The sequence below is a fragment of the Plectropomus leopardus genome, chromosome 8 (assembly GCF_026936395.1).
Source record: "Plectropomus leopardus strain MGB_pleo_1.0 chromosome 8, ASM2693639v1, whole genome shotgun sequence".
Classification (NCBI taxonomy): Eukaryota; Metazoa; Chordata; class Actinopteri; order Perciformes; family Serranidae; genus Plectropomus; species Plectropomus leopardus.
The window spans coordinates 3,778,751-3,796,644 of NC_142183.1; the positions used below are offsets into that span (position 1 = coordinate 3,778,751).

A 17,894-nucleotide genomic window follows, 5' to 3' on the forward strand; every position below is an offset into this window, starting at 1 on the left:
GGATTACGCAAAAGAGGCACATGGTAAGGTGTAGAAAAAAAACCCCAAAACACTCACATCCACACAGGTATCGAACTCTGAACTCCCGCACTGATGCTGATGCCATCCTTGCGCATTGCATGTAGACGCATAAGGTGGCTTTTGGCGTCACACAGCCATTGACCAATTAACAGTTTACCCTCAACTTCCCTATCATATCCCTATTGTGCAAATTAGGTTTGGTATACTACTTTTTTAAAAAATATCATCGCCATGTTTCATTGCATCTATACGATTCAACATTTATCTTCCTGAATGTTGCAGTACTTTGCTTTATTTTTATTCCAGATTTATTATATGTTTTATGTAGACTATGCAACAAAAAAACAAATTCCTTGTAAGTAAGTAAGTAAGTAAGTAAGTAATTCATCTTCTGATATTGATGTGAGGCAGATTAAAATTTGTTTGCAGAATGAAAAAAAATATTGATGAATCTCTGATTTGTGCATAAAACATTCGTATGCATTCTTTGTGAATGAGTGTGGATATTATTTATGTATTAAATGGAAAGACTAGTAGTGGATAATTTAAGATTGTTTTGTCCAATTTTATAAGATGTCCTTTAATTTGGATCAGTTCACAAGTTAATAACTGAAGAATCTGAAACCTTTAAATAATACATGCTTTCTGCTGCTTCATTTCACCCGCAGGTAAGGGTTAACTCCTCTAATTACCGCTCAGGGTTGGAGGGTAAATGCGTGCTCCTAGTTTAGGACGCACTGATTTCAGTCTTTACTGCACTCTGTCGACTCGAGGGGGGTTAGAGTCCGTCCTTGCCAGCCTCTATCCTCACACCAGCTGCGTCCTACCTTGAATCTCTCCCTTCTGTTTCAATTCACTCCAATTATCTGCCTGCTCCTGTCTTCTCGGGGCCCCTCCAGCCGAACCCTCATTACTCACGACTTTCCCCTTCGCTGTGTTTTAGGGAGTGACAGAAATTACCCTTTAGACATCTGGACGGACTTGCTCTTGAGTTTCCTTCCAAGTGCAGGCGCACAGATGACTCTGTTTGGGTTTATTTGACAGCCGTAATCAAGTTTGCCTGCCTGTTGAGTGAGGGGCGACCCAGCTGCCAACTGCGTGGATCTGCAGGCGGGGCGATACTTCACTGTGACCGAGCGGCGTCCTGGTGAATCCAGGTGGGCAAGGGGGGAACCAGCGTCATTCTGGCAGGGAGGACGGCACTCTCCTGCACCCGTGAGACGAGGACACGCACTTCTGTACCTCTTGATTAATTTTCCAATTTAATTTAAATGCTAATTTGAGTTTGATGGCAGTCTTGGGGCTCTTCTCTCTCAACAGCAAGAAGGATGCGTCTCCTTTAGTTCCTGTGTTGCATTAAGGCTCCGTTAGCTGCAATTCTTTGTAACGACTGTTCAGTTCCACACACGGAGGCCTCCGCTAAACCGGCAGTCAGAGAGCTACACCCTATTTGCTAAAATGATAATAATCAACATCATGTGGTCTCTGTGCGGCTACGATAGTCTATTTAGTCTCCACGGATGAAGTCTACCAAGGCATTTGGGCAATTCTCATTTGCATACCCCACCCAAACTGCTGCCCCGGGTTTATTAAGGTATCGATCACGGACTCAGGATGGTGCCTTGAATCATTCAGGTGTGTTATAATGCTGGAGAGAGGAGCAAGAAAGAAGGGACAGAGGGAGCAAGAGAGAGGTGGAAAAGGTGAGAAGTTTCAAAACTTCACAGAGGAGGGCCGCAACGCCGTCTTTATTTTAAGAGGTGTTAGAAAATTTTAAAAACAAAATATATATATAAAGTGGGTCTAAATCTCTGCATATCATTCATTTCTATGAAGAAAATAAATTAAATTGTTCTTTTTTAAGTGTAAATCATTATTCAACCGCAACTAAAGTTTTACGTTTCATGCAAGAACTGTTGCCATGTCAACGGCCCCTAAGTATCCTCTTGCATCTGTTGTTGATGTTCTGGGATGGCGTGTCGAATGATATCCATTAAATGTTTTGTGTCATTTCATAATACAAACTCTGGTCATCAGAAACACACAATCTTTTTCCAAATAAAAAAACAACATTGGTAAAACACGTTGTATTTACATTTATTTCCTTTGTGCAACAAAAGCGCGGTAACGTTCATACTGGAGGCAAACACCGGCCACCCAGGTGAAAGTCCAGTTTTTGTTGGACCCATCCACCATCACTCCCATCAGTCCTACATGGACTGCCCAGCTCCTTAAGTTACATCGTTGTCTGACAGTGTTGCAAACTGACGACCTCCTGCGGCATTATACGCTGACGCCACCTGGCAGCGTTCATACCGCCATGACCTCCATGTAGATGGCCACATTCAGCGCAAATTTGTGATCCCCCAGACTACTCAGCAAGCGTGCCAACTACGCAGCAGTCCCCTCGTCATCTCCTTGTCCATACTTGTAATCTCTTACACAAAGTCCTCTGAAGGGTTTTGACACAAACAGCTAAATTTAGAACAAAGCAAAATCCAAACCACTGATATGAAGCTGTTTTACGGACTGTTTCATTGAAAAACTGAAAAAAAATTATTTTTTGACTCTGTGTCTCATCAAGTTATTGATTCCTAATATCAGCTGACACTGGATGGTATTTCATGGGCACTTGCCCTGCTAAATGTCAGCAGGGTCTCAGTTCACAGCCTCTGACTGAACACGAACTCTATTACAAAAAAAGCCAAGTAAAGATGAGAGGAAGGCACCCGGCTTCTTCCTCTCATTCTGCTCTTCTCTGCTTATTAACCGTCTGAATTTCCAGTCACTTGTAGTAAAATCTTTTTACTCACCCATTGGATCAGGGTCTGCAGAAGTTGCGACACCACTCGACGCAGCTTTACAACAGTCCAGCACGTCAAGAAACACAAGTTAAATCCAAGTAACTGAGCTGTGTGTGTGAGCGTCCTTTGCACTGTGGGAGCGCACGTGCAGACGCAGTCATCACAGCAGGTCAAAGATAAACCAGGAAGCAGCTCCGCAGGGTCAAATAGATGCCTCGGATGTTTGAGGACAGTTTGGATCTTCATTTTCACTTCCTCTTAAGTCATTTCATAAGTTGTTTAACTTTTCAAGGATCCCTCCACAGTTATGGCACTCCCTCGACATCTTATTTCAGACCAGATTTCTGTCTGATTAGTTGAAATTAAAGCAACAGTATTCATGTCAGATTATGTCTGTGGAGACTAAAGCTACAGTTTCTCCACTGAAATCAGATAATAAACACGGCATGTGAGCTTGGATTTTTCAAAGTTTAGGTCTGTTATAAGTGTTTTTATTCTGTTTTAGGAGGCAAAGGCACCCCTGGTTAATTCAACTTTGAATTTAAATAAATTGTCAAATACAGATGGGGAGTTTTCTTGTTGGAGTTGTTTTTTGTGGGTTTTTTTGTCATTTAAGCAGAGATTTTTCTAGCATTTATACAGAAGCATAGCCCACACCTGATTTATTTTCCCAAGGTACAGATATGAAAGTGTTTTTACTTATAACATCATTTTCGCTTTAGTTTTATCGTGTTGCAGCTTTATCATGAAGCGCTTTGAGCTACATCTTTCAGATCAAAAGTACTCTACAAATTAGGTTTATTTTCCCTTTTATTATTATTAATAATGAAAATAATAGCCAGTCACAGTCATAAGACAGGTGTCAGTTTTGTGGAAATAAATCACCTAAACACCTGAAGTCAGTCGGTACTCGGTTCACTCTCAGCAGAAAGAAACGTCTAAATGGAGGAATAAATGTCAGCTGCTGTTTTGTTCAGATATTGGCTTGAACTGAATGTCAGAACACTCAATAACACAAGCAATCAAGAGTGGTCCCTGTGCGCTGAGCACTTATCAAAAACTGACCTTTCAATACTGACTGACTGTCCTGTCTGTCTGCCTGTCTCACTGTCTGTTTGTCTGTCCTGACTGTGTACGTCCACAGAGAACTTTCAGGGTGACTCAGTGCAGATTTCAATAGCAAAAGCCATAAAAAACCCTGCAGGACTGTCCAAAGAGCACCTGGAGAGAAAGTGACTCACAGCCGTATAACCCTGCTCACTGACAATACACACACACACACACACACACACACACACACACACACACAGAGTGATTGCAAAATCTATGGCCAAAGAACGTCTCACACACACAAACATGCGGCACCTTTAAAACATCAGGCCAGAGATATAAATGTCAGGAGTGGCCGCATACCAAGTTGGTATGTAGTTTAATGGTGAAGAGAAAAGAGGAGAAGAAGAAAACAGATGGAGGACAAATGGGAAGATGATAATTTAATGGGGCACTCATGACGGTCTCCATTACATAATGAGAGTCCTTGAGTGCAGATGCAAATTTACAAATGGAGACAAACACAGTTTTACACTAGTGTCATACACCCTTAGGGCCCACTTTAATTTAACACAAACTCGTATCTCTCTGAGCATAAAATACACTTTTCAGAATCAAGCTTTAGAAAATATATATAAATTCGTGACTTTCTACTTTCATTGAGTTTTTTTTCTTTTTTCATCAGTTCTACTCATAAATATCAAATATTCATTAATTTTAATAATTCTAACCTTTAAAATGTGTTGTTGTTGGGGTTTTTTATCATTATGTTTTTAGATGAAAAAAAAACCCCAAAAAGATAAATTCTTTCCAATATTAATGCTGAGGAGATTATTATTATGTTGAATATCAAAGCTGGGATATGTCAGTGACTGGCAGTAACATTGACTGTGACAGGTCACCTAGGGGAAATAGCACGTATTTCCTCCATGTGCCATATATGGTCAAAATGACCTCACCAGGTGGAAAATAGTCAAAATGACAAATTCCAAGTCAAAGGCCCAGAATAACACCCAGAAATAATACAAGTCATGTTTTTCTGCTCTGATGGCTGTGGGATCAAAAATGTCAGTTTGAATGGGTTTCAATGGAGCGGTTTTTGCACTTAACAGTCTGAATGTAACTATTTAGTTTCCACAGTGTATTTTAGACTTATTGTAGGAGCTAAACTAAAAATTCGAAGATTAAACAAAAATACATGATCTTGCCAAAGTTCATTCCATATGAATGAACATCGCCGAAAAAAAATAGGAATGAAAAGTGCGTAAAATGCTCTCAACAGTCCCTAAGGGGTTAAGCCCGCAATCTTTCTTCATTGAAGGCACAAAAAGCATAAAAAAACATATCACAATGCCGCTACAGAGCTCAGCCCTGCAGATAAAATACTGCTTTAATACTATTAAACCGTATTCTGATCATAAAAAATGGACAATAGATCCAGGAAACTCCCAGCTTCTCTTATAATATGTGCCCTTAAATCAAGAAACAGCAGCACTGAAATTAGAAATCACAAAAACATGCTGCCAAAGACGTCAAATTCAATCACACAGAAGAAAAACGTGGACGTTTTTGTTTTTCATGCACTGAAAAGATGTGTATCACTCAAATTTTGGTTGCAAGTACGGTGAAATCTGTGTCAGTGAGCACTTCTCTTTTTCCAGGTTAATCCATCCACCTGACAGGTGTGGCAAATCAACATGCTGATTAAACAGCATTATTACCTCACAGGCGCTCCTCGCGTTGGACACAATAATAGGCCACTCTATAACGTGCAGTTTAGTCTTGAAAAAAGACAAAAATAGAATTTCAAGCGCCACAAAAATGATTTGTCAGTCCATCTGTAGTGACCAGTCAGAGCAGACTGCGCTTACACATCAGAGATCCCTTTAAACATCTTCAACAGTGGATGTGCCGATGTAATATTAGTCCTATGCAAAACTACTACAATTTCATCAGATATAATTCTGAGATCCGTGCATGTTTTCAATAAATTCTGTTTTTGTATTTTAATCAAGTACAAACGAAGAACTTTAAGAGAAGATGCAAAAAAATGCCATGTTCAGTATTTTAAAATATAAGTACTATCTCCAAATTCCAGTTTATTACCCACTGAGCAATGGTTCCATGTCAGGCCACCACAAGCCTATACAGACACAAAACTTTATTTCTCTCTCAGCACAATGCAGCCTCTTGTGTCGTGCATTATTTAACACACGCCACATTTTTACAACCTAACACCCCCAACAATTTGTACAATCTGTCATGGCTGACAGCCCTGCTTCCTCTCATTCAGGTCATCAGAGGCAAAGTCCAAGGCCAGAGCCGCTCTCCCAAACTATTCCCTTTATATCACTGGAGCTTACAGGCTGATTGGCTAATACTTCAAGAAGAAACAAAAAAAGCCCACTGAAGATGATCTTTTTATCATCTTGGGTTTTTATTATCAGTCTGATTCCAGTGTGAAAGAAAGAAAGTTAAAATTTGAGCTCGATGGCGGTAAACTGGCCAAATCAAGCACCAAATCTCCTGTTAGCACCAGACATCACCGCTGCGTTGATTTGAATATTCAGTAAACAGTGAGGCTTCGACCAGTGCATCATCACCTGCGACTGCCAACTGGCAAACGCTCTGTTCCCTTTTAATGTGGAAAAAAATCTGGATACAACGCATAAACTGAGCAAGTGAAATATAATGCAATAAAAACCATGAAGGGGAAACTATAGCAAACAAATCAAACCAGAGAGCCGTCATAATTTAACCATAATATATGTGGTTCGTCTTTGCTCTCCAAAACAACTCACATGACCATTTTCCATTTCCAATAAATCACCTCTGTGGTTAAATTTAGGTGACGTAAACAACTTCTCAAAAGAGACAAAAACAAGCTGTTGGTCCGAGATGGGTGAAACAACATCACACAACTTCTGCCTTTGTCTCAGAGTGGACAGTCATTAATAACATTTTCAAACATACAACATGTATTTTGTATTATTTTATTTTCTAATTTGATTTTATTCAATTTGTATTTTGTAATATTTTATCCTTTTTGCATTTTTCTCTGTTTCTGACTTATGAGCTGCTGTAACGTGAAATTCTCCAGTGTGGATTTAAAAAAAGTTTAATCTTATTTATCTTATATTTCATTTACAGTGATATAACAGAGAAAAACAGCAAATCCCGCATTTTTAAAGCTTAAACGGAGAGGCCAGTGTCTGGCATTTTTGCATTACAAACCATCGAATGATGAAATAGCATTCAATTTTTATTTTGTTGTTGCTCAAATAATTTTTTCTTCTTCAGCTGGTTTTCCATCTCCACCCTTTGAGGTCAAACCCGGCCAGTTCTGCAACATGAACTCCGTCTCTGAGGATTTGTTTGTAAACTGTACATGCAATAAAGACGTTATTGAAGGTGGCCATTAAAAGTGACATTCGGTCCTGTAAACACAGAGTGAATGCTCAGAGCCACAGGGGAGCAGTGGGGAGGACGCCAGCACGCGTCCTCAGTCCCATTAACCTTAATGGTTGTTTCTGTTAAGCAGCATCAATAGGAGCTGCGAGCATGTAGGTCACAGTCGTGCCTGTACATCACTGCAGCAGCTCTGTGGTGACAGTGGAAACTGCTACCTGCTTAAACAGCACAGATAAGAAGCAGACTGCAAACACAGCGGTGGAACTTCCTGCTGAGCATTTCTGCAAAACGATACACAGCCTCATTATCTACACACACCAGGATCACAATGTGTGTGTGAGTGTGCCAGTAAAAGTGTGGTTTACATGAGGATTATACTGGGCTTATTTAAATATATTGTTATCCAGCTCCTAAATTAAAAACTTTTCTCTGCACAACTTTTTTTTTTAAAACTAATTTATTTTTTTCCACCAGGAACAATTCTACAAATTAATCTGTCAGTTAAGGGGTGAAGTGTGGCTGGACATCTTGCTAAAATTTTAATCTGTCAGCGGGGGAAATTAATTAGAAAAGTTTTAATATTACTGACACATTATCAAACTGCTGTAGCAGAGTTGTTCCATCTTAAAATGATAAAAACTTGGTAAATAATTGCCATTTTTAAAGGATATTTTGGCTTTAAATGGAATTAAACTATTCAAAGGTATCTCAAATATTTAATTAACATTAAATACTTGTAGATAAATAAGCCAAAACCATTGTTAAAGCTGGACAAGAATATTAATTATAAATTTGTGATAATTTAACAGCCCACTGAGCTTTTCATCTTTGTGACAATGCTGTTCTCAGCTAATCCAATTTGGGGTTTTAAATAGTTTTGAAAAAGTTTCTCAACCCATAAAAAAAGGGTCTTTTCTTACCTGAAAGTCTAAAACAACATTTCAGTTTTTGTCACAGTGCATATATTTGATCTATTTAGTTTTGGTTTCACACTACAGTTATGCCAGCCCTCGAAAGAAGTATAGATGATGTACCCCACTTTTCCCACACACTCATTATTTGTGGCATCCTGCCACGACCAAAACATCTGCCACCACAAAGTGATTTTATATTTTTGGAGCTGGACTGTTCATTAAAAGCGCTCAAACATAAATTTCACGATCGCTGACTGAACACAATCTCGGAGCACAGACCGTACTCTGGGCACAGACGGAGCAGCAGAATGCCAGGCGCAGTGAAAGTGAAACCTAACCATTGATTGCGCTGGGTCAAAAAGTTTGCAGCAGCTACTCCTCTCATCCATCAGTCTGATCAGCTTTGACCGTATCGACAGATCAATTATCCACCAATGACTCAGACTCCTCAAACTGCTGAGGAAATAAAGAACCAAAGAGTTGTGCTGCATTCATAGATCTGCACTAATGTCTGACACTTCCTAGTGTTGGTCCGGAGGTCTGAATAATCCAAAAACACGTTGCCACATCAGAAACAGAGTTATTGTTCCGTTTAATCCGGACTGAGACCGCCTCTTTTTGTCGGACTAAGTTTTGGCTATTTGGTCGAGGAAGGTTTCACACCTTTAATTTTGGTTCAGTTCAAACTGAAAAGTCCCAAAGTCTGGACCATACTGATTACTAAATATTTTAAATGTTTCTGCTTGGAGATTTAAAGATTAAAGAACTTTAAAACAATATCGGTGGTTATCTGGGCTTTCAAGAAATAGAAACCAAAATTTTGATGTACTTGTCAACCTCTGTGTGTGTGTGTGTGCGTGTGTGTGTGTGTATGTGTGTGTGTGTGTGAGCATGTGACCAGGCATTCCCATAACAAATGTCCAGACCTGTTTTATCAACACGACGTTATGCAATGGTCCATCATCATAAATCAGCAATGTACAGTGTGTGTGTGTGTGTGTGTGTGTGTGTGTGTGTGTGTGTGTGTGTGTGTGAGAGAGTGTGTGTGTGTGTGTGTTTCTCAGTATGTCTGCATGGATATTTGTCTTTGCATGTCTATATGCATTTAGATTAATCGGTTTGTGTGCTACTATGCAGGATTGTTTGCTTTTTGTTTTGTGTGTTTTGTTCTGTGTAATTTTGCATTTGTGTGTGTGTATGTGTGTGTGTGTGCGTGCGCCTTCTTTTTATTGCCGTGCCATAATCCTGGTCGTCTTAAGCAAGCAGTTCCTGGCGCAGTGGCATCACAGAGTAGATAAACTGGCCCGACCTCAGAGTCTACAGCCCTGACAGGGTGGTATTATAAACCATCTAGCTGCAAAGCAACTCTCTGCTATCTGCTAGATTAGATCCTTTATTCTGCTGAGAGCTGGAAACTTGGAACAATAAAAACATAAAAAATGTTCTGCGGCTCTCCTCACCCTTGCCAGGAAAGCTTTAATTAGAAACAACTAACTGCGGGAAAGCGAAGACTCTCTGACCGAGTTGGAATCTGGTCATAGCTTTCATGTGATAAGTTGATCATCAACCAAGGACAAATTTAACTTAAACCCAACCAGCATAGACTATTAAACTTCTGAGAAAAGACCTGTTTTCTCAGCTGTTCAGCTTTCTTCTGTGTCTGTCTGCTGTTTGGTGCTGAACAGGTAGTGTGGTACAGTACAGTGCAGCTATCAGAGCTTTTTTTGTAAAAATAAGATAAAACAAAAACTGCTGCTTCTGCTGGAGAAACAGCTGATGAGATGGCTCAGACTAAACCACAGAGTGCTGTAAAATTTACCCAGAGTACAACTAAAAATGGTGAAACTTTTAGAGCAGCAAAGTAGGCTGATAAGTCTCTGTGGGTTTGCCACTGTGTGTAAACCCTTGGACATAATACATCATCTGATTTATTTTTAATTTAGTAGACTTCACATAGAGGTGGGCATAAATCAAATATACTTAGACTGAGTATAAATTATCAGGTTTTTATAAGTCACCAGCGTTTCAGTTCCCTTGCTCTCTCTTACACAGACACACACACAAAGCAGGGCTTTTGCAGAGCTCCAAACTGTAACTATTAAGTCACATTTTGTGACTATGGAGCACTACTGCAATTTGCAAATACTATGAATATTGAGAGTTGTTAGTTTCCAGCTTACAGAGAATAAATCATCATCATTTAACGACACTGTGGTAACAGTCTAACTTAATGAGTAGTAGTGGCGGTAGTGTGACAGGTGAGGTGTGTTTTTGTATTTGCAGAGCTCCGATCGCGACTACTGAATCACACTTTGTGACCAAAGAGCACCAGTGTGACTTTGAAGTATTAGTAATAAGTGAAGAGAGCTTTTAGTTTGTTGCCCGCTTACAGTGAATGAATCCTCACGGTTAAAGGTAACACAGTATCTGTGTAACTGTCTGCTAACATCCAATTTTTGACCAAAAGCTTCAAGTCTACAGTAAAAACATCGACATTTCCTGCCTGAGAAAAGCCAGGTCCTTCAACATAAAACCACAAGGGGTCCCACTTTGATTTATTTCATTTTAACAATACTTTTAAAATTTCATCACAAAAGTACTTGATTTAACTTCCTTATAACCATATTTTATTAGATGTTATTATAACAGTAGTGTATTCAACTTTATTATATGACAGTAGCTACTTTATTTAACTTTATTTAAATTTAAATAATTTTGTATTTTATTAGTAATTAGTTTGAAGTCGATTTTAAAACACTGAGATACATATAATGTCACGTGATATAGGCTTAAAATATTACAATATTATTTTAAAGCCATATAGCCCTGCCTTATGTAAACATAATAAATCAGAGCTTTTAGGGTTCCACATTTATACATTTGTATTAGTTGTCTAATTTAGATGTTGTTCCCTGCCAAGAAAAACACATATGGGAATTTGTTATAGTACCATTTCTATGGAAAATATATTTACCCGGTGCAGTTTCCCATGACACGCTGTTTAGTACATGACTTTACATACAATGCAAACTGATGTGATCTATCAGAAGAGCATATTTGTAGCGACTAAACTATTTTTCCCCCTTTTTAAAAAAAATTGTGCAGGAAACATCTACATTTTGAGTTGGTCCAGTAGTGTGAGGGGCTTTCTGCCATGAACTGGACCAGCTGAGATGTTTGTAGAGGGAAAAGTCTTCAGAATGGACAAGTCAACACAATGGGGGCTCCACTAAAAATAGGATCCATTACATCAGCTCATCACAAGTGTATCGGCTGGACTGGCAGGCTGACTCACTTCAGCGGATCAGAAACGAGACACCACTCACCGGGCCTCCAATCAAACACACACTCAGCACAGCGAAGCTCAGGCAGGAGGATGCTACCTACAGAAACCTCCCGAACTGGTGTTCATCAACCAGAAAGTTAGATTCTCTGGCTCCTCGAGGTTTAACCCCTCTGAAAGATTATTTATGCTTCCAGCTCTGCCTCCGAGGAACGTTTGCATAACTTAAACTCCATCCTGCCCCCTTAAAGTAAATATCTCCCTCGGATGCTCTCACACTGTTAATGTTCAACACATTCCAGGACTTTTGCTATGATTAAAACTTGTAATTTGTCTCTTCGTTACAGACACCCTAAACCTGCTTTTGTCTATTTAAACTCCATTTATCAGTTACCTACTTTTTCAAGAATTATAACAACACAGAGGGAAAGTGCGTCAGTTTGATGCATCAAGCTTTTTGTTTTACAAGCAGGTGGAAAGATCGAGTACAACGTTGACCAAATGAGAAGGAGCATTAGCAGAGGGGAAAAAAGGTCTTGGATTCACATTCAAAATGCACTAGATCTATCATACTGTTGACTAAAACATGGATAGCTCAATTAAATATAAAGAAAAATGTTTTCTAACATATGAAGCCATGCAGAAAACAGAGAAAAATAGAAAAGAGTAAAAACCCCAAATACTTGCATGACTTGAAAGTAAAAAAAATAACTGAATGTATGCTAAGTTGAAGTGATCCATTGAAGCCATGTACGTCCTTATACAGGACACTTTTTGTAGCATCAAAGCTTTTCATGCCCCATTTTTCTTTTTTTTTCAGCAGGACATTACAGTTCAAATGTTGAATCTCATCTTATTAGCTGTTAAAATATACAATCATTTTATAAACTGCATACATGAACAAGACAAGAAAAGACTGTTGGTAAGATTTCAGAAGCTAAAATGGGCTTATGAAGTCATTTCACCAATAAAAGCGAAAAAACTCAAACAATAAGACAAGGTAAACTCGCCAAAATTTAACCAATACAGTTATAAGACAATTGAAACTATAATAAACCCTCTTGAAACTAGGCGTTATATATTGGGACCCAACAGCAGCAGAGCGTCTTACTCAGACTGTGCCACGTTTAATGTGTATAATTTCAGCTCTTTGCAGGAGGACAACTGTGCAGAGAGACTCGCTGCTTGCAAACAGAACAAAACATGACACTTCTGTTCATTTCAGGCAATATGATTCTATTTTCAGACTAATGTCCCGTCACCGATTTGACTTTTATGCGCTCAGAGCCGAGCAGGATGACAGACGGCAGATGTTGTCAGTGTCACTCACACTGCGAGCAGTGAGCAAGTAGGAAATGACATCTGTCTGTTTTCTGGGGCAGAAAACCTTGAAAATCTCGTTCTACAACCAAATTTAAATAGGATAGAAATGCACCACCAGCTGTGTATCTGCATGTCAAACTGAATATCTCTGTGTAGCAGGATGATCAGGGATGTTTTGAAGGACTTTTGGATAAAAATGGCTGCTGTTCAGGGTCCAAATTAATAAAACATCTTGTTTAGTGTTCAAGGTGTAGCTCGTAAATTAAATCCTCTTATCTTTTGTTATGCATGACATTTATTTTAACATTAGTCAGACCTTCAACAATGCAGATAAAACTCAAGAGGTGATTGAAGAAAAGTTTTAAATGCAAGTTGCTTTTCTAGCTAAAACTAAGTATCGCCCCGTCCTCGACCTGAACCAGATTTATTCAAAGTATTATCACACTGACAAAGAAAATGTTCACAGTCCTGGAATTAAGGTCCCGAAGTGCACAACTATTTTTCTTTCTGCCGTTAATAGAAAATGGTTTCAGACAATAAAGACACTGGAGGAGCACTTGATTTATTCAGCCAGACACTTGAACTGCCACAAGTGTGCATCAGGTGCACTCGATCAAAGTTGTCAGGTGAATGTCTCTTCAGTTAGTGCTCACTAGACTGAAAAAAGAGAAGAGACTAAAGGTGGAGTCCATTGTTTTATTGTGGATAAAACCTTTTGTCTTCCAAAAGTTAGCATTTTCTAAAATATACTGATTTCATTTCCAAATTACACCAATAATTGAGTGGCTTTTGTGGGATTCTGCATAAACCTCGATCAGTAAAGGATCCCACATTTATCTGGTTACATAAGAAACATAACATAAGATTTTTTTTTTGTCAGCTCCTTATTCAACATCAATGAATGCAGAGTATTGATACTGAACTCTTTCTATTAACACAAGGTCAAAGCGGGTCTCACAAAAACACATGAAATGGTGTGAAGAGGTCATGGTCATTTATGTATTTCTGTGTGATAAATTACACAGTATGCAATAATAAAAAAAACATACCATGCATTTTTTATTTCCAAAAACTTTTTCTGTAAACATTTTTCTGATGAAAGTTGTCTGAGTTAAAGCCGCACTCTGTCTTGTTTGTCTGGTGGAGTGTTTTTCCAGACAAAATGTTTTACTGCCTCGCCTGCTTTGAAAACAAGTAGCAAATCTATAGCTAAACATCAATAAATCTGTGTATGACTACACAGGGTTCCTCACTGAGGGGAAATAAAAGTCTAATTTTAAAAAGGAAACAGCTTCACAGGATCAAAATAACAAAGAAAGTTTCCTCCTTTCAGTTTCTCACCAGTAATGAATTTAATTTGACACAGATCTGATCATTTCTTTATTATTTATAACCAAACTGGCTCTCAGGTCACAGATATCCCACTGTCAAATCAGCAGATAAATTCACCAGATAGTTGTTAATATGTTAGCAGATGACAGTAAGCTCTCCCAGGGAACAGTGTGTAATGGGAACCATCATCTCCTTCTTAAATCATCTCCTATGAGAGTGCCGCTAAAAATAAGCCTTCCAACAGAGCGCCTCGTCCGGTTCTTACAGCCGGACGCAGACGGGACGCTGCAGGGACACAAAGTCTGCTGGTTGGAGGAAAAATAATGAATGTTTTTGTCCAAAATCTGGCTGAAATACCGCACTTCAATCAGACTTTATTTTCTATGGATAAAACTGCAACTTCTTACAGGAAACAGGATGAAGTCTACATTAATCTGGATGATTAGGTCAACAGTTAAGAGTGAATGGAGCAGAATCCGAGCATCAGTCCAGACTGCTATTTAGTTCTATTTAGCTTTCCAGGAACAAGAAACTGACAGCTATAAACGGAAATTAAGTGGATAATTTTTGGTTGGTTGGTTGGTTGGGGTAATGTTCTCACTCTGAGCAAACATAGATCCGTAGTTAATGACTGGCATTTTATTTCTTTTTGAATTTTCATCACTTCGACAGGATCTCCAATATATATCTTTTTAAAGTGCAGTCGAAGAACACATTTTGAATGAAATATTTATTGTATACGAAGTTAAACAGTGTTTTCCTCCAAAAGAGAGACAATGAATGCCTGATATTCAAAGATAATCATGGAAAAATAACATTACAATCAAAATGCCATCAGCTCAGTCACATTGTGATCATATTTGTATCACAGCTTGGTTCAAATATAAACTAATATGCAACCGTTTGGTCGAGAAGCAGTCTGTCGGTGCTGACAGCACTGGGACTTTTATGCATGAATCACTCCGTTTTACAGCTGTTATATACCGTAAATAAGGTACTGGCAGGGCTGGGCGATATGGAAAAAAGTTTTTTTTCATATCAGTCGATATCGATATATATCACTATATATATCAAATCACTATTTCTGTCAAGCTTAAAGGTTCCCCTTAACTCCTAAGTGAGATATGGAGATATCATAAGGTTAATTTTGATGAAAATATTCATTTTCTGTCAGACATTGAACATGACAAAAACACTGTAGAACAGGCATCACCAACTGGAGGACCTATTCTACTAAAACTCAAGAGATCCAGGTACTAAAATTTCCTCCCAGCAAAGGTCCGAACCTCATACCTATAGTCAATATCACAATTAATTGAACATTTTACTTCAATTCAGATTAATGAACAATTATTTTGCATTTTGCTTTTTTATTTGTTTGTGTTTTGCCCTCATAGTTCACTGACACAGTTTCATGTGAACTTTCCAGCATTATAGCAAAATTAAAAGCTCCATCTTAAACAAACCTCAGGTCAATTCCAGCAGATTGTGCTGATAATAGGCCAACATCTCCTGACTGCAGGAAAAACAACTTTTGAGTCAGCCTACTTCTCCCATAGCTGCCAACAGCCTGCCAACATTCCCAGTTAGATAAAGGGTGAACATGAGGTCATGTGCTTGTGGCCCCAGGCCCCCAAAAGATTACATCTGCCCCTGGTAATAATAATGAGAGCTCAGAACGAGCGGCTGGATGAGACATTGAGCGATGCGTCCTGGTGTTTCTAAATAATTCATCCAAAGTCTGATTAAAGCTGAAACTAACACAAAGTAGTCTGTAGAAGTCTAAAGAAGTCACTTTCACCTCTGCAGATGTGTCTGTTTCAGACACTTTGGTGCTTTGAGGAGAAGCTGCGCTCTGTTTGTCTGTCTCACTGCGCTGCTGTCGGACCATCAGCTGTTTGATCCGCGATGACGAAATGCTGTGGCTGTCAAACACTCAGCTGTTCGAGAGTCAAAGTTGTTCACTTTTTTACATGATTGTTCAACACTCCTGCCCTCGCTGTGTTTTGGCGTGAGATTTTCCTCGGTGTCATGAGAGCGTGAGACAGAGCCCAAAGGCGTGAAATGCACAGCAGATGCGGTGAAGAAAGGGTTAACAGAATTTTTAAATAATCAAAGTATCACACATGCCATGATTATGTGGGATTTAGATTCTGAAAACTAAAGACATCTTGTGATTTCAGGCCGTGTGTGTTTTTTCAGGTCTGAGGTCTTATTGGTGCCATCTCAGCCGGCTGTTATTGACCGCCCAGACAGCCCTGCCAGGATAAACTGATGAGTTCTCACCAACCTCACAACCTAAGGTAAATACTCGGGCCGTTTGCAGACGGACGTTTGTGGCGAGATGTTCAAGTGTCAGCTCTGTGTTGTTCTCTCCCTCCCTCTCTCTCTCTCTGTGACCCCCTGTTGTCCAAAAGCGTCCTGCAGAGCTGAGAGACCAGCCCAACTCTCTCAAATCTGCCTCTCTGTCCATGTATGAGCAGAGTTTCTGTGGGTGGTGGCTGTCCGTCCTCCTCTCTGATGGAGCAGGAGCCCAGCTGGTGTGTCCAGGCAAACGGATGTCCTTTCCAGGCAAAGCACACAAGTAGGACATCAAGCACCCACTGTTCTCCTTTCCTACTTTGTTTTTAACTTTTGCCTTCTAACTGCCTACTTATCCAGTTTCCCCTCATTCTCCATCTAAAATCTATCCGAACTCTGTTCTTCCCTTTTCTCAGATGTCTTTTTTGTTTCCTCACTGCCTATTATGTGAATAAGTACAAGGGGAACCAAGGAGATGGAGTGAGAAAAAAAACAGAAAAAAGGACCCAAGCGTAAGAACAAGTAGGTCATCTGTGATAAACTGCCACCAGATCAGTGCAGGTTACATAACTGACGCTGCTGTAACAAGTTTAAACATAAAGTCTGTCTTTTGTTGATAGGATCAGCGGTTTAAGCGATGCACCAATGCATCGGCCACACATTGGCTTCGGTGTCAGCCATCGTCTGCTGTCGTACAAATGCTATTTTAAATAAAGGTAATGACCAGAGAGGTTTTCCATCGGTGCATCCCTAAATACTCTGTAAAATGTGAGGTTGATCTTACTTAGAAAAAAAAAAAATCTAAAACACAAACGAACCAGAAAACCAAAAAAAAAGAAGTAACTATAAGTACTACTCATAAGTTATGTATAGTTTATTTCTTCTGAAAACATGGGGAGAAAGGGAATTACCGATTTAGCAAGAAATGTTCCACAAATTACAAGAAATTAATAAATGCGACATGAAAAAATATCCCCAAAACTATATTTATCAATATAAAAATTTTACATTATTTATATAAAAAAATGTTACTTTATTGTTAGCATTTTCTCGTTTGTTTGTTTTTCTTTGTCAAGTTTTTGCTAATTTTTGAGCCATGGCTGGAAATCAAACCAAACGGTCAAACACTAAAACCAAAAAAAAAAAAAAAAAAACCCAAAAACATAATTCAGAGATTATTTGCTGACCTCTGGTTTAAAGTCTACCAGACAGTTTCACAGGTATATTTTTGGAGCAGACAAAAAAAGCCCTGCAAAAAAAGCAGCCACAAAAACACCAAAAAAAGCAAACAAGCCGAATCAGACTAACATCTCTGTGGTAAAATATCAGTCCAGCTTTGCCTGCTCTGTTCGAAACCACTTCTCTCGTCTCTCGTCTCTTTGCCTTCCTCTCCAGCCTCCTTCACACACACACAGAAAAGCAAACGCTGGGAGAGGGTTTGTGTTCGGCAGGGCC

The 17,894-nt window shown here is 39.1% G+C and overlaps 1 protein-coding gene across 4 annotated transcripts in view; it reads right to left on the reverse strand.

Moving 5' to 3' along the window:
* htr4 (5-hydroxytryptamine receptor 4) overlaps window positions 1–17,894 on the reverse strand; it is a 206,020-nt gene that overhangs the window by 155,061 nt on the left and 33,065 nt on the right. For 2 of the 4 annotated variants that reach the window (XM_088080753.1, XM_088080754.1), the window contains exon 1: window positions 2,835–2,921. The exons of the other annotated variants lie outside the window; for them this stretch is intronic. In XM_088080753.1, coding sequence (XP_087936879.1) covers window positions 2,835–2,838 — 4 coding nt within the window. In that variant the 5' untranslated portion in view covers window positions 2,839–2,921. Of the gene's footprint in view, window positions 1–2,834; window positions 2,922–17,894 lie in introns of those variants that run through there. 4 annotated transcript variants of the gene reach the window in all.